Consider the following 26,210-nt stretch of genomic DNA (forward strand, 5'->3'; position numbering starts at 1 on the left):
TGTATCTCCGCATGGCACACTTCCAACTGTGGCGCATAATTAAATCGCAGCATAAATAAACATAAACACACATAAAGCTGTGATAAATTGGCCAGCGACGCAGCGGAAATGTGCGTTAATCCAATTAAATGGGCCATTTGCATGGCTGAATGCTGCGAGAATGTTGTTCATTAAAATTGCCAATATTTGGCATCAAATCCAAGCTAAAGCTTTGCAGCTGCACTTTGGCAAAGGACCCTTTTTGATTCGAGGAGGTCAATTCTGGATTTGGGACAATGTCCTGCCGCCAACTAATCGTCTAGTCTAGTCTGGGTTACTGTCTCTGTTTCTCTTTCTGGCCAGCTTGTTTGTTTTGGCCACTATTTTACTACTTTGCCTCTTTGTTTGGGTTCTTTGGCCCCAGGCGGCTTTCTTGTCACAGTGGTAACTGCGTCTTTTAAAGAGCACTGAAAAAAATAACCATAGATTTAAATAAAAAGATAATTTCCAACTTTAGAAACTTGCCAAGATTAGATATAGTTGCTAAAACAGGCGTCTCTATGTAAAATCATTGCCAATAATTGGAAAAACACTGAAGAACTCTATTTTGGCTTTAAGGGTCATGAGAAAAACATGCAAAAGAAATACCTTTTTTTTTGTAAATATTTATAAATATAGATAATCAGCGAGTATACACAACTTTGGTATGTTTTTTGTTTTGCATCATGTTAACATCCATTAGGCAGCGATTTGAACAAATCAAAGTCAGCAGCAGACATACTTCCATCCACTCCCCCCATGCGAGTGGCACGTGCCGCATGGATGATAACACGGGCTGGCAGGCCGAATCCTTGCAAATAAACTGCAGCGTAATGGGGCCCATTGTGCGGTGCAAACACTGTTTACACAGACGCCAGCCACCCTGGGGAAAACGCTTCTGGAGAGTCTTGGGGTTGGGGCGAACGCGACCCCTTCAAAAGTTTAACTTGTTCAATTTGCATGAGTCGCGGACCCGGCTATAAACGATACTTTGCCCAAAAACTTTGGCCATAAAGCAGCTACAAAAGCAGACGGAATACGCGGCTGGACAGGGGGAGTAATGAGCACGCGTCCCTTTGTCACCATCAGGACACATACTCCATGGCCATGTCCTTCGGCTGCTAAGCCGCCACCGAAGCAAACGGACACGTGCGACAAGGACAAAGGAAGTAGTGAGTGCAAAGAGGGGCTTTGGAGGTTCAAGGACCCCAAGATTGGTAAGCATTTAAATATTATTATTATTAAAATCTATACGTAAAATTAATTTTTTGAATCTACCATTATACAATTATTCATTATTATAATACTAACATCTATCATTATTTATTATTATAATACTAAAAATCCCCTTTACAAAAATTTTGATCATACACCCCTGTAAGAAAAGTTGCTTGGGCTGAAGAGGTGATTCCTTTCTGGGGGATGCAAAACGCCTGCGATGGATTGTTTACAAGAAGCCGAGTCCTTTGAAAAACGCGTTCTAATGGCCGGTATTCAGTTCTTGCAGGGCTTCCCTCGTTGACCTTGTCTGCAACCCTGGGTAACTCCTGGAAATTTGCACATTACGCATTCGTTTTGAAGGTGGCAACCCTCCTGCGGTGACAATTAATTTCGTACAGCTCATTAGGCGTTGGAAAACTTTCGCCAAGGGTGGCTTTGTATTCTGGATTTTAAACCTGTCATTCCAGCGAAAAGTGGTGTATAAAAGCTAATTTCTTGGGTCCCTTCTGTTTTGATATATTCTATTAGCACGTTGGTAAGCTCAATTAGGCGATTTCACGCTGTCACAGCCTTACTCGACTGAAAACTAAATAATTTAGCTAAAATATGAAAAAAGTTAAGAAGTCCATTAAGCGGGAAAGTCCCAGCGATGAGGAGTACACTTTGGAGGAGGACCCAATCGAATTCGAGTTGGAAAAGATGGAGAGGGGCAGTTCCAATGGGGAAAGCGACGAAGAAGGTCAGCGGGATCAAAAGCAAGTGGACTCCAACATCGACGAGATGGACGAGCAAAACGACGAGGAACAGGAGGCAGCCAGGAAACAGGATGCGGAAAGGCAGAACGACTTGCGCAAGATGTATGGTGAGTGGTTTCCCGAGGTGATAAGTTCATAAATACCTACAAAACTTCTTCCAGAACTTAGTCTCCTCCCGCCGGCGGCCATAGCAGCCCAGATCCAGCAACTGGAGAAGGAGATCTACGAGCTGAGCCAATGGGAAGCCAGGGAGCTCATCCGGAGCAAACACCTGCGCATCTTTGGCAACTGCCGTCGTCGCGCCAACAAGTGAAGAAGTGACAAATCTGCTTACAGAACACTGTATACTGTTGATGACTTTGATGGTATCAAATAAAGGGTCGTCAACGAAAGTGACTTCAACTCCATTCCGTTTCCCCTTCCAGTGGCAGAGCACACATAGCTCCACATGGCCCAAGTGGCCAGATGGGCGAGTGTCGTGGGCAAAGTCCCATGAAAGCCGCTTACAGGGCTTAATTTCTGAAAATGGACATGGCATCGACATTCGCCCACGACATCGCCTCCATCTGAAGTCAAGTACAGTGGGACTTCTGTAGCTTGAATTTGAAACATATACATTTTCTGCTAGGAGAAAGAATACTATATCTACCAAATACTACATATTTCTATTTTAATAAGTTTCAAATACCTATCTGCATATCTGAATGCATTTCTAACACCATTGAAGATGTATATCAATTCATTGTCTTCCATTTGTCGAAGCCCGCCTGTGTTTACTAGGAAATGCACATCGCATATGGAGGTGGAGGCAGTGCGTCTGGGATTGGGCATTAATCGTGCATTAGAGTCTAGAGTTCAGATGGCCGGAGCTGCGGCATCCGTTCCGACGGGCTTCCTGTGCGCTTAGTGGCCTCCACCGCACTCGCCAATCCTCCTGCCGTTGAGGTGGAGCTCCCGGTTCGGCGGGGGCTTTTGTGGAGTAACTCGATTCAAAGCAAATAGTAGCCAGTTTATCACATGGATTTGTGCTAATTTTTCCATTTCCTCGCTCGCTCGCCTGGGGAGTTGTGAACCCGATCCGCATTGAAGTTGGCTCTCGAGTTTCCAGGGTTCTTAAGTTGATTAAATTTCACGCGATTTGATTCGATTTTCAATTATACGAGTACCGAGTACCGAAACACCGAGTGCCTCAAATCCATTATGCTAAGCAAATACATCTACCGTGTTTTCAGTTTCAACTGCGTGTCAGTTATCAATGCCCAAAAAAAAAAAAAAAAATGAAAAAGGGAAAGCCATGGAAATCAGGGGGAGTTGGGCAAAGCTTTTTGATGCCCGTCCGAGCGACTTCCTGGCATATCCTTTCGAATGTCTGGCTGCCTGTCTGCCTGTCCGTCGGATGATGATGGTGATGCAGTCGAGCACTCCTGCCCCCAAAATATCAGTTGTTGTTTTTGTCGCTTTCGGTGGTTGCGGGTGCAAATGTTTATCAGCTTCAAAGGGATTCCCCGTCCGTCAGTTTGGGCGATTTGGGGTTTGTCACAACACGGCATTACCCAGACTCCGGCGAAAGGAGACATTTGAATGCAACATGTGTCCAGGATTCGGGCTTTGTTAATTTCCAACCCCGAGAACTTAAGGGTGGAACACCGACTCGACTAATAGAATATGCTCATTATGGGATTCCGAGCTGAGTGGGTTTCAGTGTTTCGCGCATAACTCAAACTAAATTATTATAAATGAATTCATAATCTTGTGCACATTATGATGACTTCAGGGGCCAAAAGGGGGATGATTCAAGTGCTCGTTTCTCCCCCAAAAAATGTCAAATATTCAAATATAAGCGAAAGGATTCGCCATTTATTGGAGTGCCCAGCACTGATTGAATTTACTGCGCAGTTGGCGAGGGGGTGGAGAATTCGTTACTCTTCTAAAAGCCATAAATTGTTTGGGGATCTAAAAGCCATTCATTCAAATGATTTCAATATGCAAAAAAAGGCTAGTTCCGTTTGTATCCATATTTTGGAATTTAATCCCTTTATCATTGAGTAAAAATTACACTTTTTTATAGTTTCAACGAAAGGCATTTATAATTAAATTTCAAAGGAAATTCTGATGAATGGATATGTGCTTCATTTCAGACACATTTGTATAGTTCAAAGAATTCATTGATTGGGAAATCAATGCGTGTCTGTTATTGAATTAAATTTTCTGAACAGAATACTATTTAAATATAAAGTAAATTTATATAAATTTAAATAATATTGGGCAGTTAACAAACTGACTTTACGAATTATTTTAATCAAATGAAGTTGGCATAAAATCAATTGAAAAGCAATTATTCCCACACTAACGAGTTGATTTGAAAACTTTCTGCTTCTTTCTTTCACTACAAGTTTTAGGGTTTTTTAACTTAATAAACTTTCAGCCCATACACTTGTATCATACATATAGTTATGTGAAAGACACCTGTCTCGGAATGCATTTAATTACCTGTACAAACGGTGGCAGCATAAGTGTATTTATCTAATTATGGTTAAGTGCCAGTACACGCATTGTATGCTAATTTATGCAAATGGCGACACAAATCATATCAGTTCCTTCTGCATTTAATTGCACCCCTTTCCCGTTTATGTTGTGGAAAAATGGCATTAAATTAGCCAAGTGCAGCATAAATTTCACACCGAAAATACAGAAAATACAGTGAAAAATGGCGCTCCCAGGGCAATTCACTTGGCCGATTCCATTGTCTCCGACATTCCACGGGGGATTGTAGAAATGGTGGGGTCGGGAAAATGGAGGGACAGACACAAAGAAAATGCCAAGCCAAGTTCGCTAAACCCAACGGCAACATCTGCAGCAAGACGGAGCAACAAGAAGGACAGGCAACAGAGTGGCTATATCCGAGACAACCAGACAAAGGATAAACAGAATCCTGGCCTTTGCGTCCTTTTTTGGAACCGTGTTTATCAAACCGAAGTCGTGTTTATGCTGGGATGCGCCTCCTCCACCTGATCCAAAGGTTTCGTTTCTATTCAAATATGCTGGATACTGCTCACTTGGGCGCTGTTTGGGCCCCCAACCAGGATGGAAATCTCCGCTGGGCAGGTTAAAAAACTCATTAGGAAAATCCTTGGGCGGCGGAAATTAAATAAAATCCTATTAGGCGCTCTATTTGCTGTGTGCGTGTGTGTGTGTGTGGGAGGGAAATGGGAAAAGTGCGGTCTGGAAGAACTCCACACTTAATTTATGTGCACGCATTTCGTTGCCGTTACGACATTTCAGCACAGAACGAAATCTAATTATGATAGATAGCTGCGCCCAGCTCATCCCACTCCGCTTTTCCCGCACCCCGCCCCTCATTTCGTTTTGGGGAAAAACTCGTGTGCAGGTGCATTTTGTCACTTGGCGGACTGACAACCGAAGATCTGCCTTAATAAAGTCGGAAAAATAGGGAGTTCTGGGGGCGGGGCAGCAACTTTGAGGGGCGTCACATCTATATCCTAACACATTGCTGATCAAAAGAATCCGAAAATGCTTTGATTTCGCAGCTCTCTCTTTGCGCTTTTCGCATTTCCCATTTCCGCATGCTAGGCTGCTTCCACTTGTGGATTTCCATGCTTAGAGCAAAGTAATCTCCTGCAAAATATTTCAATTTTAGAGTGTTTAAAGTCTAATACATATATTCTTAATTACATAAGCCTTAAATGTTCAAAATGTAGGAGGAGAAAAATACATATGGTGAACACAAAAATAGCAACTTAAATTGTCAAACAGAGTTATATTTCTCATACTAGAATCAAAATTATATCTTTTAATTTATATACTAATCGATCTAGCATTAATATATTTAACGAATTTAAAATCCCTTTAACAGCATATTAAATTTAATGACACAAGCTAAACCTTCCACATGTTTGATGTAACTGATATGCTTTTGTTTATATGTCTGCCCTGCAAAAGCAAACAAATAGTCCTTCAGCAGGATGAGCTGGCCAAATGAAATTTTCGACAATTTGGCAAATGTTAACTTTGCTAATTTGCATAAACCGCAGCCGCCACAACAAAAATAAGCTAAAAAAAGAGGAAAAACCGTCAAGTCAACCCCCAAAGAGGGCCAACACGAATTATAGAAAACTGCTGGCGAATGCAACATTTTTCGGAGGGGAAACAGCGTTGGAGGGTGTGGTGTTGGCCAGACCAGACGACGACCAACTGACTGAGTCCTGTGGATCCTGGCGGCTCACTTTCACTGAACGACTCGCCTCGACTCGACTCGACTGTAATCCCCAGCGAAGGCTGCCAGACACGTGCTCACGACCCGGCAATTTGCGTGTCTGGATGTATCTGTGTTTGAAGGCTGTAATTGTGTGCGTCAGTGAGTGTGTGTGTGGGTGTTGCAAGAAGGACGATCCAAGACTGAAAGGCCGCAACGCAATCAGTGGGGAAAAAACAAAGATCTTAGGTTACATTTCAGCAATTTACTTGAATTTAGGAAATCATTAGTGGGAATTTTTTTAATTGCAAAAAGTCAGGGATATAATAAAATGAGTCGAATTTACGCAATTTATTTTTAGAAGCATTTTTTTTTTAAATCCCAAAAATATATACATTGCACTTTAGTTTTAAATTTCTATGCATTTAACTGCTCATATTACTTCCTCATTATTTAATCGATCTAAAATGAATAAACATCTTGTTCTTGAATTTTTCGAGTGCAAAGACGGCCGCAAATGTAAATGCACTGTTGGCACGCCCAGCGTTTCCTTTTTGAGCGGAAGTCTATGCGATAATGATGGATTGTGTACAACAATGCAAGGGTCCTGCGCCCAGCCGCCCAGCCGCCCACCCCCTTTTGCAGCCAACCCCCTTTTTAGCCACGAATTGTGGGCATTTGAGCGTCTCGCTATTGTGAGTTTTGAATAAGTTTTTGGCTAAATGATTTGATTATGTCTTGGGATTATGGAAAAAAAAGAGACTAGAAAAATAATTATGCTTCAGAGAGAAGAAAGAGCGGCTACTTTTTTGTAGCTAATCAGTGCGATTAAACTTAGCTTGTCTTTAAAGTTGTTGCTTTTAAGCCGCAAGTGCCGTCTTATACTCTCTTCTAAAACTATAGCACTGTTATGCACTCTTCTACAAACAAATATGAAATGCAGTTTTCCAGTTTCAGCTTATACGCATTTTTTTTGCCGGCAACTTCTCTCTCCTCTCAATCAGCTGTTGCGGCGAATTGAAGCGCTGTTAATAACAGCGCCCGTTAACAGCGTCGCTGCACGACTGAGTATAAGTCCGAATATCATTCAGTCGTTAACGAAACTTCGCCGTGCGCGGTTCACTTCGTTTTCCGGTCCGCGTTCGTTGCGTTTTCAATTCAAACTTTTCGCCGGCGTCGTTTGTTGTTGTTTGCGAATGCATATGTGGGTGTGCGGCTTGTAAAAAATACGAAAGCGAGCATGTGTGCGCGTTCTGCTCATAATTTTGCGCGTTTGGTGCGTTGACAGCTGCGAAAAGCGACAAAAAGAGAGTGCAGAAAAGTGCAAAGCAAAGGCCGACAGCTAAACAAACAACAAACAAACAAAGCAGAAGCCAAAAGAAACAACAACACACCTGCTGCCGCCGTCGTTTTTGTTTGTGTCGGTGCTTTTGGTCCAGAAAGAAATGGGAAATTCGAATGGCAATGCAAAAGTGGCAGCAGGATAGCGAATTGTGATTTTCCGGCGAAACGGAGGAGCCTCGCACAAGAAGCAGATGCTGCAGAAGAGTGAGTTCCTATCGCCCAAGTTCAATGACTGCGGCCAGACTTAATGAGTTCCACCCTTTGAACCACTCCGAAATGCCTGATAACAACAGGCGACAAAGCCCATTTACATATAATTATCTCGCACTGCCCCCCATTCCATCGTTTTCACTTCAGGCACAGACAAACTTCTTTGGCTTGAACTTTGATGATACCAAAATTAAAGACTTTTAAATCATTTATTGATGTTAATCAATGATTAGGATTATGAAGTAATCGTTTTGGAAATTGTATATAAATACTTTCCAAGTATAACTTCGTTGTTACAAACCTTTGAGTTAACTTTTAACTTAAGTACTTCTCTTTACATTATCGGTATCATTATTATCACTTCACAATAAAAAATTAGAATATTTTAAAGATGTCTCATTTCTAATAATTATTCAACATTGCTCTTCATAAACAAGTTTTATTATGTCTATAATAAAACACATTTTTAATGAATATATTTTTAAAGCTGTCACAATAATAAAACACCCATTTTCGTAACTTAAAACCATCATCACTTAGATTTCACTGATAGTAGTTGGCTTAAAGAAGTTTCACTGTAGTTATCAGCGATACCCTGTCACCTCTTCCCCTTGTCAACCGACCACCAATATGTTAATTTGAGCAGCTGTAGGCGCCGCTCTAAGATTCTTGTTGTGTTTATTTGCTCTGTCCCTTAAATGAACTTGTCAATTGCTCAATGATTGCCGTCAATTATCAGTGTCATCGATGCTATCTCTGTCTGATAGCCGCGGCGATAACGATAACGATTGGCAGGCAATACGCCTATACGCTCTTGACTTCTTGCGGAAAGGAAATAGTGTTGCTGATTTCTAATTCATTCCCCTTCCCTTCCCCTCCCTACCATTTCGATGGCTTGCACAACTTTATGGGAGCGAGCGTATGCGTAATATTATTGCGCATACGCCACATGGCGCCCCATCGATAAGGGCTCCCCTGGTTATTGTTTATTGAGTTTCGGTTTGTCATTGATTCAATTAATAATCCCAATGGGAATGGAATCGTGGAATTGCGGCTCGAATTGCCACCGACTTTCGGTTCGAAAGCCATTTCGCAACCCTAATGGCTCAATGAGTAATGGAAAGTGGAAGAAGTGGGGTGCCTCCGCCATCCCAACCATTGGGAAAACGCATTTCTGATAAGATTAGGGCCGCATTTGTTCACTGGAAATTATTAATGAATACTCCACCAGCCGACTAAGCGAAATGCTGATGGTTCATTGCACAAGCATTCGCCCAAAACAAGAAGCAAAAGTGACGAACTCAGCGAAATGAGGGGGAGAACTCTTCTCCAAACCTTGGAATTATGCAACCTAGGCGCCGATGGCCATAAAGAAAACTCTGTACGAAAAAGTCAACACCGCAGACGTGGCTGTGACTGTAATTTCTAGCATTTTAATTACGACTGTTGCCACAACAATCATAATGGGTTTGGGTCCTACCCCTTCCCCCCCCAAAAAAAAACCAACTGGCGCAATTTTCACGCACGTGCTGCCGCCACAAAAACCGGAAGCAGAAAGGTGCGCCTGCGTCCGAAAAGGTGTGCGTGTTTTTTTTTTTTAGAAAACATAGCTACACATGTACAAAATTATTTGATTTGCATAATGAATGAAGATGGCAAGCACAGGCTGGGGAAAAGAGTTTCTGCGAAAATTCAGCTTAAACTCAAATGAAATTAGGCTGCAATTGTCTGCCACACAAATCCACCGCAAATGCGAAAGGTGTGAAGCTACATTAGATTATTCTATATTCTACATATAATGAAATGGTTATGAATTCACAGTACAATTGTAGAAAAATATATCTTGATTTATTATTCTATTAAATGCTATTGACACTGGTCAACGATGTGCATTTAACAGAAGCTTACATTTAAACTCAATTAAATGGAAAGGAATAAATTCAGAAATGTGTGTTGAAAACAATGATTTAGAGGATGAATGAAAGCAAGAGCAGATGCAAATATTTAGTTGCACAAAAACAAGCCATTGTTCTGCCACAAAGCCACAAAGTCATATGAAATATATATATATATGAAAACAAATAAATTGTGAAAAATACTGGAAAGAGTTGGTCGGGTTGGGATTAAGCCGAACTAGAATATATAGAAAAGAAGCGTTTACTGCAGAAATGTTGCTGTCAACATAACCACAGGAATTCATCGAAAAAAGAGGCACTGAAAAGTAGAGAGAGTGACTTCTCGTGTCGCTGGCAAATAAATAAAGCCACAGCTAGGGTTGCTGCTCCACATAAGCTGGCATTTGCATACGCATGTGGCAGGGGTAGAGGGTAGAGGGGGTTGGGGTTGGTTTGGGCCCAGTTAATGGGGTGGGAGGTTACCCGTAGGTGGTGGCGCTATCCCAGTTGTATATCTTAACTACCTAACTTCTCTGCCAGGGTCGCACAGTCTGCCCAACTGTCTGCCTATTCGGGTTGACAAACGCAAACACATCAGCCATAACCATATCTCATTTGGGCTCATATCATAAATTCCTTGAGGCAGAGCAGGAGCAGCCTGATGGAGATGTGGGTATATGGGAGCACAGTAGTTGTTGACTCTTCGCAATTCCACGGGGCCCAATCTCATGGCAAACCATTTGCAGGCACGCACTAATTTTTTCCGCTTTTTCGTCGGCTTGGTGCTGCTCCAAAGTTTGGTTTAGGGCACGTTTCGCATTTTATGGTGATTCGTTTTATGTCGTTTCTTCGCATTTAAATTTGAGTTTTATATGAATTTCAAGCAGGGCAAGGTTGGCTTGACACCTTTTCTCGAGCCCATTTTACGGTCAACAATTGAAATCAACACTCAGCCGACTCGCTCTGTCTGCATCTTTGCCACACAAAGTGGTCGTAGTATCTTTTCACTCGTATCTAAGCCTTTGTTGGCCCCCGTAGTTCGGTGTCTTAGCCAGCAACTTGCTGAACTGGTTCTGATTCAGAAATTCAGATTCATAACACAAACAGCGGCCGCCACATCCTACTTGGCAACACCTTCCCCGAAACCCCCGAGTTGGCTTTTTAATTTTTGGCAACAGAACTTTTGTCGCCTGCGAGTCTTTGAAACCGGTAACTGGTTTACTATACCATAACTATATGTATACTCGTACGTTTTTAGTCAATGATGTGGGTAAAGCTTGAGCTAAAGTTAAATAAAATGCCAATGCTGATGGTGATGGTGTCATATGTGCTTTTGTTTGCCTTGCGGTTGCTATTTTCGGTTTTGGCCACTTCCTGGGGCTCTGGCTCTTAATTGGTTATTTCATTTCATTATTCAATTTGCTACTTAATACAATTACTTTGTGTCCACCATTCACTCAATCTTTTGAGCCGGCTTATGCGGCTGCAATTTACGCTAATTACCCAAGCAAATAATGAGGCTTCCGCTTCCAAATTTTATGACTGCCTTCTCCATTTCGCCGGGCCCTTATCTCCGGCTAATCTGGCCAGAATCCACGCATATACGCTCGTAATACGCTCATGGAAGGCCCCCGCGATTGCCGGAATGCCTCTCGCCTTGGCATAGTTTCTGCTGACTGCCGCAGTCCATAGAAACGCAGAGCTCAAGATAAAGCCACCCAGAGATTTACAACATCGAGGTCAGTGGGTGGGGAAGTGGGTGGCGCTGCTACCCACCGAGACACTAGAAAGCAGGAAGCGCGGAAAATGTTTGCCCAGCATAAATGTGTTTACATTTCCGCGACGGTTTACAATTGAGACTTTGGCTTAGTCGGGAACAATTTTCCATCAATTGATTGGGCTCGACAGGCTGCAGATAGTGAACATAAATATATATATGGCTCTCCTACAGTGCTTTGCAAAGCTATAAATCTATGGAGCTTCAGTGGAGATAGCCGAGTTCGACAAACTCATAAAAAGAGGAGCATACCAAGTTGTGATTTTGGAATGGGAGCACCAAGAATTCGGCTCAATGAAAGGTAATTGTAAAGGTGGACAAAACACAGGGAACGATACATACCTGATTGTTTCTGTCAATTTCAGAAATAGCATATTGACAAAAACGTTCTCAACTGGCATCCCTATTAATTAAACATCAATCTTGAGGCGAGTAAAACCCTTCTAATCCAAGCTAAATTATCTTAAAGATTGGAATATTGACAAAGAACTATGCATTTGGCACGGCATCTCATCCCAAGTAATTAAACCCCATTCCCAAAAGCATTTCCATCAGTAATGCCAATCTAATCCAAAGTAGATTGGCAAATACAGCATTTTAATTGGATGGCAAAAATGGGTTTTAGCACATTCAAGTGCTTCCTGGTTCCCATTCCTGCTTCCCATTCGCAAACACACCTGTATTTCCCGCCCTTACACCTGTCATCGAGAGGATTTCCGTAGTTGTTTTTGCACCTACCCCACCTGCGCTGGCACTTCAATAAAAGTTGAAATTGAGCTGAAGCCGGAAAAAAGGAAGGACCAAGAGGTACGGGCAGCAATTCCCCGATCGGAGTTTTATGGGTTAAATGTGAACTTTTATTGGCATTTATTATGGCCAGAGCCGGCACTTGAAGCAGGGGGTGGGGGGGGCGAATAGTTTACTTGGCAGTTTGGCAGGGAATGTAAATTTGATTGCATTTCACTCGATTAACCATCAAAATGGTGGTGAAAAACAAACAAGTGAATGGGGCGAACATTTATTTACACAGCCATTTTTCACTCTAATTGGACACACACAAAAATCTAGTTTCAAAAAATGCTGACATCTTCAAAACACACAGCACAAATGTATCTGCGCATCTGTGGCATACACAGCGATAGGATAGAATTTTATATTCGCCCAGAGATCAGGCATATTTTTGGGTGGTCGCGGTCATGTACACAGCCATAAAGCATATTTTTCACAGATTTATGATTTGTTTATTTTGCGCTCTCATTTCTCGATACGATTTTTGCGGGACTGTGAGGTAGCCAACTTGGCGACACATTCCCTGTCGTTGGAATGCAAAAAAGTTAAACAAAATGGAAAGGAGGAGCCTTGCTCGCCGAGCACAGCACTTTATTTCCTTACCCATTTGCCCATCTTTCGCATATTGGCATAAATGGACTTATGCGTGCCGTTGGCGAGTCGCTGAGTCTGCGGATCCGCCGGGTTTATGTTTAATTATAAGTCCCGTTGCCCAAGATCTTCTCAAAGGCGGAAAAGGGGGGCGGGAAAGGGGGATATTGGGGCAAAAGGAGGAAAAGGAGTTCTGCCATGCAGCTGCTGCTCCGTTTATGGGCAGCCAAGCAACTCGAACCGCACTCAGCCAGCCATATTCCCCATCAGCGACTCGTCATCGGCGGCATCAGTTGGCTCAGTTGTTGCACTCCCCCCCCTCTCCATGCCACCCACCAGCCCCCTCACCCCTTGCATAACCAACCCCCCCTGGCTGCCCACGAGCGGCGACGTGCCCAAATTGCATTTGCATTCGAGTTATGTGCGCTAATTTCACGTTATGAAATTTTTATTTCGCACATTTGCTCGTCGCAGTTTTCTTGCCTCGTTTTTCGTTTCTGACAGCAGAAATCAAACAAAAAAAAAATAAAAAAAAATCTTCTCAGCTAAATTTGGCAACAAATCTGTGCACTTTATCGTCACAAGAGTGTTTTTATTTGGGTCTTATTCTTAAAGTTGCCTACTTAAATTGGTTTGTCACTGCATAGTTTAGCTTAATCATATTACATATATGTTCAGAAAGCATTAATAGTTACAAAGCTGGTCATTTTATTACTTCCGTATGTTTTTATAAAATGACTTTAAGATTAGTAATAAAAAATAATATTTTAATGTTGGGATTTTAATAAATTCTTGTAGTTTATTAGTCATGCTCATGTGGTTGCACATAATAAACTGTGGACCAAACTAAGTGAATTCTATTAAGAAATCATTTCCATTACTTTAGCTTTGGGTCAACAAAGGCGATCTGGCGAATTCCTTAGCCAGTTGAGCGGGGATTGTTCTCTAATCTCGAGACTGTGGCATGTGGGTGACACTTTCCCCCTGCACTTAAGTCCGTTCCCCAATAAAATTTGAGCAACTCTTTGTTGTTCAATCTGTGGGCGTTGAGTCTTGGATTTCACTTGCTGAAGAGTGCAAAGTAATCAGTAAACGAGGGCATTTGGGAGGGGAGAGGAGGAGGAGGAGGAGGAGGAGGAGAAGGGGCACAAACTGCAGCGGCAGCCACTTGTGGGCCTCGAGTGTTGGTAAAAGCGTTTTGTATCTGTCGGATACAATGGGCCATAAATCAGAAGAGTTCCACTTGCCGGCGAGATTGCACTATTTTTGAGTTTGAGAAACCTATGATATTTAGATGGTGGAGAATGGACTCCGATTCGAATTCGTATTCGTATTGGGATCCGGATCCAGAAGCACTGTTTTGCGGTGGTAATTGCACGCTCGCTGAGGCGTATCGTATGCGGCAGGTTTCCGTTGTTCATTCAGGGGAAAATGGGCAGATGGGAAAGCGGGAAACCGGGATGGGAGGGATGAGAGGGAAAAGCGTAAAAAAAGGGGGAACGACCCAAAATAGCGGCACAGCCAAGTGCAGAACATAAAGCATAACAAGGGCGACACAGTAGAAAATTGTGCTATCACTAACTTCTCATCGAAATCATAATATATATTGCAAAAAATAATATGAATAACTACATTTATTAATGCCTAAAGATGCACTTAAAATATTACTTATCTTATCAAATGGATACAATAATGAAGTGTGAGACACATATCCGCTTTTTATCATAATTTCAAATAGGTACACAAAGGTAGGTATATTATTATTTGTATGATGAATTGATAAACCCAATCTTATCAATATATTAAAGCGGACACTCTTTTCTCTCCGTGCGGCGAGAGAAACCGTGATACTACGTGTTGCAATCTTCAATAGATACAGTATTTAGTACTCCACTGGCAGATGCACAGTCTCAGATACAGATACAGATACGAATGCCAACGCGTGCGTGAGAAGCTTCAAGTTGGTGCGTTTTGCTTTTTTCACGCTCTCGCTGGCAAGCTGGTTGGAAAAGCGGGGAAAACAGTGAAAAACACTGAAAAACATAGAAAACAACCATGTTCTTTGTCATGCATGGCTGAGTGTAGCTGCAGCTCCATCTGTTGCCGCTTCTGCACTCCAAAAACTCGTATGTGAGCCAAGTGCAGGGCCGAATACTGTAACCGAATACGCCATTAGCACTGGAAAAGGGGGCCCAAAAGAACGGGGAGCACTGGGCCATAATTACATCTGCATCCGTTCTGGCCAAAATGGATGGGGGTCACACACAGATTGAGGCCATGATTGATGTTCCCCGTTCTGTTCCGGCGCAGATCGCACGGTCGCCTTATCAGTGGGCATCCATCCGAATGGCCAGACATTCCCATTCTCCAAACGCCAGCAGACTCCGGCCTTTTTGCTGCAAATCTCCCTTGATTCCATCAAATTCACAGACCATAAATCTTCGCTTCTTCACTTCTGGGGGCTGGGCCACTAAATGCCTTCGCACAGTAACAGTTGTTTTCCAGCCAAATGGTTTAAGACGGTTTTTGCGGCGTTTAATTGCCAATATCGTTAGGCCCGAAACATCATTAAAAGTTTTGAGGCAGAGAGTATCTGCTTCATTAATAAGCACTAATTGCTATAGGTATGCACCATTAAGTATTTGCACATCCAGATTTGGAATATCTACAGTCGTTCAAAACGTGTTAGCTTGAATACGAATTAAGAAAACTTTGTAGGAATGCAAGTACAAGTACTGAGATGTTTTTAAGCTTTGCTGTTATGTTAGTTCTATATATATGTTTTAAATTTGGTTTTAATTTGATCATAGTTCTAAAATTGACTTTAAACTCTCTAAACAACAATTGATAGCATTATTGTGTACATGTTTTGGCAATAAAACGAAAACGTGACCCTGTCAGCATTGTATATATTCTCTCAATTTACCATTTGTGGTTTCATAGCATAACGAATAAGTGTAGTAAATTCGAATTCCAAGTTTTGCCCGGCAAGAATTACGACACTGCTGGCTGATGCTGTAACTCCTCAAAAGTCGGAAACTAAAATCCGATTCGATGCGACTTGTTGGAGGCGAATGCTTCGAATTTGTCACTCGACACGTCAATTATATAAATCGCTTATGTGACCCTACCGAAATGCCCCTCTTTCATTTGGCAGCTTGTTGATACAGATGAAGGGGTAATAAATTTGAAAATAATGTGTGAATTTCTCCTTTTCTCATTTCAGCGCCCCACAGCGAAAGATAGAAGACCCAAAAACACGAGGAGTTTGTCAACGTGGAGCGCCAATGAAGTGAATGTGAATGAAAATATCTTTTGGGTGCATTGAAAAAGTGTTTGTGCGTTGGGAAATGGAAATGCTCGATCGCGATCGCAGCTGAGGATTATTAGGAATTACGAATTACGAATTTCGAGTTACGCACTTCGAATTACGGATTGCACAATCTACAATCCGTCCGCGTATATAGAAACAAATCTCCGGCGAACAGTTGCAGCTGCCCACTTTGGCTAATTGATTTTCATTTCGGTTTGTGTTTCTGTTTTTCCCCATTTGTTTGCTGCTAGCTGGTTTGTGTTTGTCTGGCCCGCCTCTTGCAATGAGGCGTCCAAAAGCTGCCAATCGCCAGAGCAACAATAGCAACACAAACAACAACTCGCCAAATGAACAAAAACAATCGGAAAAACAACAAGTACGCGTACATGAAGTGAAGCTGCGCGACAATTGCGTTTGCGCCTTTTTGCTGCTTTTTTAATTAATTTTAAGTGTCACCGTACTCCGTTGCTGCCCTTTTTTTTCGTAGCCGGGAGCGGAAAAGATAGCCCCCGGAAATCGGCAATTTAATTTACAATACAACATTAGTACGGACATAAAAGCGGATAAAGGCGAGCGGACCAAGGAGAAGCCAAAATGTTCGCGGGAATAAGGAAACGCCTGGCACGCAAGTAAGTCACCAAGAAAATTCCAGCACACTGGGAAAAATTACACAGTGAATAATCCAAGTAAAATAAGAACATATCTACAATAAGCTCCTCTTCTATCTTCAAATTTTCTATAATTTAATGTTCATTCTCAGAAGTAAATTGATATAATTTTCGATTCAAATAGAAACAAATTAAATTGCTCCTATTATGCAAAATTCATTTATAATATGAAAAAAAGTTTAAATAGAATAACAAATATTATTCATTTAATTTTGTTTTCTTTCTTCCAAACGTTAATCAGTTTTTGAATTCAATTTTTAAGTAGCTATGTTTCTTGGAATTGTATGACAATTTCTCTGAGTGTATTCCCTCCCCCCTTTGCCCCCGGAGACGAGAATGTCCAGCAGCTTTTATGTGTTTCCTTCCACTTTATCAATGCTGTCCTTCTTGGTCGTCCTTCGACTTCGACTGCTTTTCCTTGCCATGCCCCAATTCCTTCGTTAATGACTTTCGCGATAAAGGTCATTGGTCGAGGGGGGATGAAGTCGTGGGGTTGGGGGCGTTGGGGAAACCTTTTCAATTTGCAAAATCGCTGACAAAAATGGGCGAGTAAAGGAACGTTGCAGTGGCAAAAAACTTACTTTTGTATAATTAATTTCTGGCGACTTGCGATACACTCCCTCTTCAGTTTTCCGAAGGCCATGATTTTGCGAGCGAGCAGTCATCAGTCATCGTCATTATTATTATAATGATTTTTTTCTGCGTTAAATGAGCCAATTAGTTTAAAATCTTTATTATTAGCTGATTGCCGATCGCTGATGGCTAGCATCTTGTGGACCGGTTTCGTTTGGCCTAAAGCGAAAATTGAATTACGCTTCGATGCGATTCGAATTTCGAGATTGCCTTGCGGGACATTAGCTCTCCAAAAAATTAGCAGCCAGAGCAATCAAAAAGCCATCTGCCAAATGATTTTCGTGGGAAAAGCAATCGCGCTGGGAAAACAAACGAAAGTTTCCGCCAAACTATCGAAGTTTTTGCATAGACAAAGATTATGTTAAAAAAAGGGTAATTTATCTTTGTACGTAAGTTGATAAAAGCTGTTTAAGAAATAGTTGATGAAACTAAAGATAAATAACTAAATAATGAATGTTTGGCCTGATTTTGGAAGTATATCATTGTTTTCATGGGCCAAAATTAATCGCTAAAAATTAAGTTAACTTCAGGAAATCCTGTAGATTATTAGATAGTTAGTGTACAAATAATCTAGAGTGGTTAGATTTGATGTGGAGCAGGTAGAGATTGTCCCACGAAGAACGACGTCCAGCACTGGTGGGCTTTATTTACAAGTCATGATGTGCTAATTATTACAGAAAAGTGCAGTCGAATGCCTTTTAGCACTTACCGGTGACACGCCCCCTCCGGAGGCGTACGATGATGATAACTAATGCCCCAAACACATCAGGCAGCCATGAACCCAGGTGCTAAAAACACCTGTGCAAATAGAAACCCAAAAGCCCAAAGCACCTTGTAGGTGGAAGTCTCGCATTTACATAACATGGCTATATACAAATGTATCTAGCAGATACATAAGCATAAAGCCAAGTGGAAGGGGTGTTTTTTCGGAGCTTGGCCCCAAACCTTTAAGATCTCTGTGTCTTTTGGGGGCCCACACACGATATGATGTTCGTTTAGAAACGCCTGTAAGGCCTTTGCCCCCCTTCCACACCCCTCTCTCCTAACGTGGCATTCAAGCGCGACTAAAGCTAAAAATAATTACACAAAAGACATAACACACTTTATTAAGCACTAAACATTTGATGGTCTGGGATGTGGGCTCCAAAAGTCGGATGGAGGCAAGTGCAGCTGCATGCAGAACACTCGAAGAAAATAAAAACCACATTAAAATTCTGATTAAGATTCAGATTTAAGGCGGTTTATTTTGGGAGTCTTAAGCAGAAGTCTTAAAAAATTCTGTGTGGGCTTAAATGTTTTCATGAAATTCTTGATATTTTCTCTTGAACTTTGTTATGACTTATGACCTTTCAGTTATTTATTCAAACCTCTTAGTAATTAAACAAATAATCAACCTGGTTAAGCGTTATTGTTTTTAAAATTCCTTGACCTTATATTATGCACAAATTTATTTATTTTTTGTATATAAAAGAATGTGTTTATTAAATGTTTTACTGTTTTGAACAAAGAATCTGTTCACATAGTTAACTTCTAATTTATAGCTTTCAGCTTATAAATTGTTTTAAATTCGTTCCCCTTTCATAAGTTTTATGAATATTTAATTTATGTAATAATTTTTTCTGTGTATGCCTAAGATACGATAAGGATGGATTCTCACGAGCGTAAAAGCTAAAGTCATTGGGATTAATGCCAGTGTGCGCCGGAGAGTCGGGAAAACATTAAACTGGCCTCCTAATTATGATTGATACGGGAGGAAGATTCGTGCGACCCACAAGAGTAACGCCGGCAACAACAATAAGAACTAGCATACAACGATATATCCGCCGGCAGTTTCTTCATACGTTCTCAATTTCAAACTCATTTCGCCCTGTTCCCATTGTTTTCCGCCTATTGCCCGCCGTATCAGATGTATCTTTTACATCTCGACGCTGCGCATGTGCCTGGCTTTTATGGGTTAAAGGAAATGTGGTGCAACAAAGCGTGAGGCAGTGGGAACTTACAGTTATGTAGGCTATATACTCGTCGAGTGCCCCCGCCGTTTTCCAGCTTAGATTACACACAAAAGAAAAGGCATAAAATGAAAATGAAAATGAAACCAAGGCAAACTTCAGGGCTGCGCTCTTTGGCAATTAGCGGAAATCCAAACTGAAACTTTTCGTGATGATAAAACAATTTACGCAGGGGTTTATTCAGCTGTTACAAAAGCTGCATATGTATGTGATTGGGGTTAGAGTTTAATATGCCAAGTGACGAGAGGACAAATTGATCGACTGATAGACACACACACACAACCCTGAGTTTTGCTATTGCAACCCTGTGGTCATAAATGCGCCATTAGCACTAGCAAACGCATCTAAAGACTCCAACTCCACTTGGCCGTAAAAATCCAAACTCCCACTCCACTCGAAGAAAAAACACCCACCAAAGAGGCAAAAGCACACGAGCATTCATTGCACACACAAAAGAAAATGCCATTTTATGCATTTCAAGTGCGTCTGCCTCCACTATCTCGCATCTCTCTATTTCTACTTGGGTTGGGGAATTATGCTTATGTATCTGAGCCCCGGGTCTGTTTTTGATGGGCGTCCCGCACTTCGTGTGTCACAGAAACTGAAGTGTCAATTCCATCATAAGCCAAAGTGGCGCACATATCGCATAACGCATCCCATCTCATCTCATCTCGAAAAGGGGCCAAAGATGACAACAGTGACGGGAGGAGAAAAAGGAAAATTATTGAACAATTTCACAATAACGAAAATAAAATGGGGAGAAGAAAGCCCGAGAATTACAATTGCACCTCGATACATGCCGCATATGGCCAAGTTCACAGCGAAAGCGAGATACTCTTACAACAAATATAAGTAACTTGATAGTTACTAAAAGGTTTTCAGTTCTATCAATCCCGTTGTGATGTCATAAGCGCATGAAAAACACAGCTGGATGAAATCAAAAAAAGAAAAATTTCACTCAGAATGAAAGAAAAAGATTATGTACAAACTGCATAATGTTATTTCCCTTATTACGATTGCCATCACGTTTATTTCTAGCATTTATACTATATTCAAACGTTAGACTATGACTGCACTACACTATAGATTTGCATACGAACACGTTTAACGCCATAAGCTTGTTTTGCTTAATTCCATTAAATAGGCACCTTGGCATCTATATTTGGCTATAAATCAAACATAAATACTTTGCTAAACGATCAAGTCGCGAAATTGACTTGGAAGTAGTGGTATAACCTTTTCAACTACCAGGAAATGTTGCATTTGCACCTAGCAAGATTTATAAAATCAATCAAACGATCATTACTTGGGATTACTATCGCTGCCTTGTAATTCAAGCGCGCGATTTATAATCCCAAAATGCCAAGCCATGTTTGCGTGTTGCGAAAATCCCAAAGATATACTCTTCATAAACATCGATCATTTCGGTCTTAAAGTCGTTGTACCTTGCCCCCATTGAAATTAATGAAAACATCTGAGGGGCCCCACATTTTCCCCCCGTTGGAGCTGATTTTGACAGCAAACACGCCGCCGCAAAAAGATCTTGGCGGCATTTTCACTTTGGGTGCGACAACTGCAACGGCGGTCGCCATAATGATGAATACCTTTTTAATGAGCGGCTGACACATGCAGAATGCAGATACAGATGCAATGGAGATGTCAGCCTGCGATTTATCATCTGGGAATGGGGATTTGGGGGCGGCCATTCGGATCGGGATCGTGCCACATGGCGCAACAGCAACAGCGCCCCAAGCCAATCCCTGATGCGTGGAATGACCCTAACCTACCCCATCGCAACTCGCTTGATTGCCAACCATTGTGCGTTCAATTCCGTTATTGGGCCTAAACATGCAGAGTTCGCTGGCTCGGAAAAGTCACTGCCACCAGTCAAACACGCATGCACCGAAAAAAAAGAAACTCATAGAAACAATAGTAATAATAGTTTCTTTAATGCTGGATACAAATGGATACAAATGAAATAATAAGTATCTTTAGATGATCAAAACTTTTGCTTATAATTATACAATTATTTTAGTATATTAGCTTGTAGTTTTAATAATAATAATAATTACATACATATTTCTCTCAGTGCACCGATATGTACAATGTACATGTGTACTTCGCATACACATAATGAAATATTCCCGTGCATAGTTTCCGTATTTGCCACTGCTCCCCAGCCATTTTCCAGCTGACCGTACTTGCTTTCTAATTAAAAGTTTGCCCCTAACGTTCGCTTTAAACGCAAGTCAGTTTTTTGGGTTTGGTCGTCGTCGTTGGGTTGATAGGTAGTTGGGTGGATGGGTTGATGGGTTGATGGGTGGGGCTCCCCAAATGAACCCCAAAGCGAACGCAAGACCCAGCCCCAAACCACCCGACACGACCTGGGGTTTTACAGCCAACTAGGTGCCATTGTTGTAGCGGGGCCAGCGAAAATGTTTGTTGATAAATAGAGTTTATGTGTGTGGGATACGTGTGTTTATTGCCCGCAGGCCAGGCATTCGTTATAGATGTGCCCGTTTTGGCCAAAAAGGGGCACTGGGGCGACAGGTGGCCCCCGGGTCGCGGTGCGTTATCTGGTCAACGACAGCGGATATGGCCTATTGAGCCAGTGTTTATGGGTCATTAGGGTGCGCGGTGGTGGTGTGTGCTGGCCAGCAATTCGACAATATCGGGCTGCCTCCGCTCTCTGCTCCACGCAATTAACGTGCCATTGTCCTTGAAGTGAGAGCGATACTGATCGCTTCCGCTTGGCCAAGTGCCAATCACAAATCTGCATGCAAAGCACCCGAGAGTTGAGGAGCGGCTCCGCTTAAAGCGTGGCATGCAAATAACTTTCCAAACAGACGGCTGCACCTAGACGGCTTCCTTTTGGAGGCAGGGAGCCGCCGCCGTCTGCACTGAAAAAATTCGTAGAAATTACGTGAAATTCAGAGGGTTGCACTGGCCAATGCAAAGTTATTAACAACTTGAACAAATTCAATTGGCAGTCAACAGCAAAAGCAATAACTAATGCAAACTTATAGTTGGCTGTGTTTTTCGTTTAGTGAATACAATTAACTAACATGTTCAACCACTCGAAAGCCCAATAAAATGTGTTAAATATGCAAATGTTAAAATGAAACTTGCTATTTTATACAAAAAGTGATTAAAAAGTTAAAAAAAAAACATGTTTTCAAGTAGCATGCCTAATAATATTTAACTCAGTAAGTAATTTTAAAAGTATGCGGTTTTTATTAGTAGAAAAGTAATTCTACTGATTAAGAAAACTGTTTTTGAGTATTTGAAATTTTAAACTCAGCTGTAACTATATGTTTGGTTAGTGTTGCAAATAGTTTTTGCAAGTTACCTTTATTTTTCGAGTGCCTTTCTCGATATGCAAATGCAGTGACCACCACCATCGGCTCGCGCCTGTCAATCAGCGGAGGTCCCAGGTGTTTGGCCAGGTAAGCAGCAAGTGTCCACTTGACTTCCGTTTCGTGCTGGAGGCTCCTGGCTCATTGGATTCCTGGTTCCTTGGCTCCCTGGTTCCCGGAATGGTACGTGACACAGGCCTGTCTCTGGATGGCTTTAATCTATTGCATTTGGCAGTAGCATTGTATTTACATGGCAGCCATTCGGCCCTTGTTTATATTTGCATAAATATTTACACAGACCAGCAGATGTGTATATGGCTGCGGCTTTTAGCTTTTTCGGTTTTGGCCCTTGGCGCCTCTTTCCCATATTCATTGGAGCTTCAAACTGCCGATGTAGGCAGAATAATGCCCCCCGGGAAAGGGGAGCACCCGTGGATTTGGGTGTCTACTTTACAGCGATCTCATTTCGATTCGGCAACATGGCACTCAATTATGTCGTCGTAATTTCCTGCTCGGCACAATTATATGATGCTTATCGCCAGCCCGCTTTTTAGCCATATTCGGCTTGGCTCATATGAAGCGTGTATAATAAATCCTCAACTCGACTTGTCGTCAAATTATGCAAATTTCCAGTGTGGGCTCAGTATCACTTGGGGATCAAAATAAGAGCCGTAGCGTCGATATACACACATGCACCTCCAGATTTGGGTCATCAACTCGGGCGCACCGATAACAGCGGGCGAGGAGGGTGTTGAAATGAGAAGGGCCAACTACTCGCATTTCTCATCACGCCCACGGAGCAGTTTTGGAGCAGCGCTGGGAAACAATGCCATAACTACTTAGCTGACGACTAGCTGAACCCAAAAGGCCCGTGCACACGCACAGATGCACATGCAGATGCACCCACTTTTGGCCTCTTGTTTGACTTTGCCCAACACTTTGGGCCATACTTTGTCAACTGGCAAAATACACATTCAAGGGGCTGAATAGAGATAGTGGTGACGGGATATATCTAGCTTGAAGAACTAAAAAAAAACAGCCATATCAATTGTATCTAGTATATGAGTTGAGATACTTTTGATTATTATTATATTATACAGTTTAACTGTTATAAAACTTATAGAATAGTACAATCTAACCAGTTTACGGATGATATACACGTAACGTCAATGTTTTATGTCTAGTAATAATGGCTTATACTAAAATAAATATGTAATTAATATAATTTTATAGAGAAATCTAAGATATCGTACAGTACAATTACCAATGCAGCATGTTAAGCTTAACATAACTATTTATTGTGTTATCTATGACAACCTAACATTAGCAAATGCCGCCCAAATAAAGATCTCCCCCTGTTTAAATGGCGCAAGATATGTGGCCAGATCCGACGTGAAAATATCCGCAGTTGACAGACCTGAATGAAGACCTCGTTCTAGAGCAAACTTCTGACTGGAGAGGATGAGGGACAGGCGGACACGCCTATTTGGGCTGCGTTGCTGGATTTGGATTTGTTTCAACTCTGCGAAATGGGTTACATGTGAGGCGAAGACGAGGGCCCTTTGGCGAGCAAACAAACGTGGTAGTGCGAGTGCGAGTGAGATGGGGCGAGTGTGGGAGCGAGATGCAGCACCCACTGTGCAGCGGAGCAGAAAGTGCACTAAGCGCGGATTTATAACGGAAGCTTAGTCCGCTCGCCAGCTCATGAATAAATTAACACAAGAACATATGTACACATGCATGCATAAGTGCCTGTATCTGTATCTTTATCTGTATGTGCATGTAACGGTGAATGCATACAGCACCAACACGCCCCCTAGCACATTGTTCTATCCCACCGACTGACTACTGGCCATATAAGGCCGTGAGATACAACAGCAACGATTAAAATCGATCTCGAGACTCATAAATTATGCAATTCAAAGAACGGAAAACTCCAGCGCTTCGACAAACAGTAGTGCTGTGCTCTACAAGTTGCAAGATTGCACTATTCTATCAGTTCGGATCGTTGCCACAGAGCAAAGTCTCTAAACGGAAAGTATTAAGTGGGGTAGTACTTCAAAATTAATATTTGGGGTGTTCTGTTATAGAACAAATGGTCTGAATTTTAAATTACAGAATGCTTTTCACTTCAAATTCGATACTGGAGAAATGAAAGCTTTTTCCGAATCTTGGGTCTATTTTTGAAAAACTTATTTCGAAACTATTCTTCATTTTTTTGGATAATAAAATGGGAGATTCTAATGGGAGATGATAAAACACATTATACATTTCATAAGTTGTGCTGATGATCTATGATGTTTTGAAGCTAAAGCTCGGTAGTTCATATTCCATATCCGCCCTCTAGAGGCTTCACTGTATGTGAAGCTGCAGCTTCATCTGCGTGTGGTCAGTGTGTGTTTCTGTTTCGATTTCAGTTATAGTTTCTTTTTTCCGGCCCACGCCCATGTCAGTGGGCACCCCCACAAGTAGTGGAGTAGTGGGGCTCCATGGCAGTTGGACATTCAGGCACTCGGACAGCTGGACAGTTGGGCGGTTCAACTTTAACTTCGATTTTCAATATTCATGACAGGAATGGGGGCGACGGAGAGTTCATAGTGGGTGATGGGAAGGGGGTGGGGGGCATAGCCGTGTGTTCGAATGGCAGTCGAAAATTATGGCAATTACTGCAGAGTACTGTAAATTATTTGCTCTGGCGACCTCATTGTCAACACACACACACACACATAATCGCTGGAAAATGAAAATTCATAACAGCATGTGTGCAAATATTCCCACATGCACTTTGCAGTTGCTGTTTAATAATTCGGTGTGTTTAATGCAAATTGAGCGTTTAGCGGACGTCAGTAGGCAGAGCAAAATGATCAACTAAGTAGGTCCATGACTCGAATATTAAACGTGGCCAAAAGTATCTACTTTTAGATTGTGCTGATTGAATTTAAATAGCTCTATACGAAGGTCTTTAATCTCAACGATAAAGTTCTTTAATACCTTAGCAAAAAAAGAAACTGTTTCAACAACGATTGGAAATTCATGATGTCTCACTTTGCTACTTTGCGCGTGATTAAGTGTGGGGCAAAAGTGACCACTCAGTGGGTCACTCATCACCGAGGAATCCGCTTAAGCTCATGGCTCCTTATCTCGCGATTCCCGAGACCACAATTATGCCCCTTGGCTTATCGGCGTGAGCAGCCCTCAATTACACTGTTCGCATAATTATGCTCCTCAAATCGCTCTTAAAAGACAGCACGGGATTCCGACGACGTCCCGGTCAGTAAATCGGAGTGGGTGAGTTGGAGGGGGGTAAGTGCGGAGCGGAAGCGGTAGTAAGCGCCTTATGCGGCTTATTTGTAGGTCGTATAAAACGGAGTAGCCGCGCGACGGCTACTTCGGCCCGATTTTATTTACTTTTTATACG

At 42.0% G+C, this 26,210-nt stretch overlaps 2 protein-coding genes across 5 annotated transcripts in view; both read left to right on the forward strand.

Annotated features, from left to right (window-relative positions):
* Nucleotides 1-1,487: 1,487 nt before the first annotated feature.
* On the forward strand, nt 1,488-2,390 carry LOC6734212. The gene is made up of 3 exons (XM_016167949.3): nt 1,488-1,774; nt 1,839-2,101; nt 2,156-2,390. The coding sequence occupies exons 2-3, from the start codon at nt 1,846-1,848 to the stop codon at nt 2,305-2,307; spliced, it is 408 nt and encodes a 135-aa protein (XP_016027253.1). The 5' UTR covers nt 1,488-1,774; nt 1,839-1,845; the 3' UTR covers nt 2,308-2,390.
* Nucleotides 2,391-7,276: 4,886 nt separating this feature from the next.
* Nucleotides 7,277-26,210, forward strand: part of LOC6734214 (probable serine/threonine-protein kinase DDB_G0290621) — a 37,740-nt gene continuing 18,806 nt past the window's right edge. For all 4 annotated transcript variants that reach the window (XM_016167951.3, XM_016167952.3, XM_016167950.3 and 1 more), the window contains exons 1-2: nt 7,277-7,755; nt 16,040-16,755. In XM_016167951.3, coding sequence (XP_016027255.1) covers nt 16,721-16,755 — 35 coding nt within the window. In that variant the 5' untranslated portion in view covers nt 7,277-7,755; nt 16,040-16,720. The remainder of the gene's footprint in view (nt 7,756-16,039; nt 16,756-26,210) is intronic.

Source organism: Drosophila simulans, chromosome 2R (assembly GCF_016746395.2).
Source record: "Drosophila simulans strain w501 chromosome 2R, Prin_Dsim_3.1, whole genome shotgun sequence".
NCBI classification, from domain to species: Eukaryota; Metazoa; Arthropoda; class Insecta; order Diptera; family Drosophilidae; genus Drosophila; species Drosophila simulans.

Coding starts and splice junctions, on each gene's coding strand:
- LOC6734212 (XM_016167949.3), top strand. CDS start 1,846: ATGAAAAAAGTTAAGAAGTCCATTAAGCGGGAAAGTCCCAGCGATGAG. Junction 2,102..2,155: donor CGACTTGCGCAAGATGTATG/GTGAGTGGTTTC, acceptor AACTTCTTCCAG/AACTTAGTCTCCTCCCGCCG.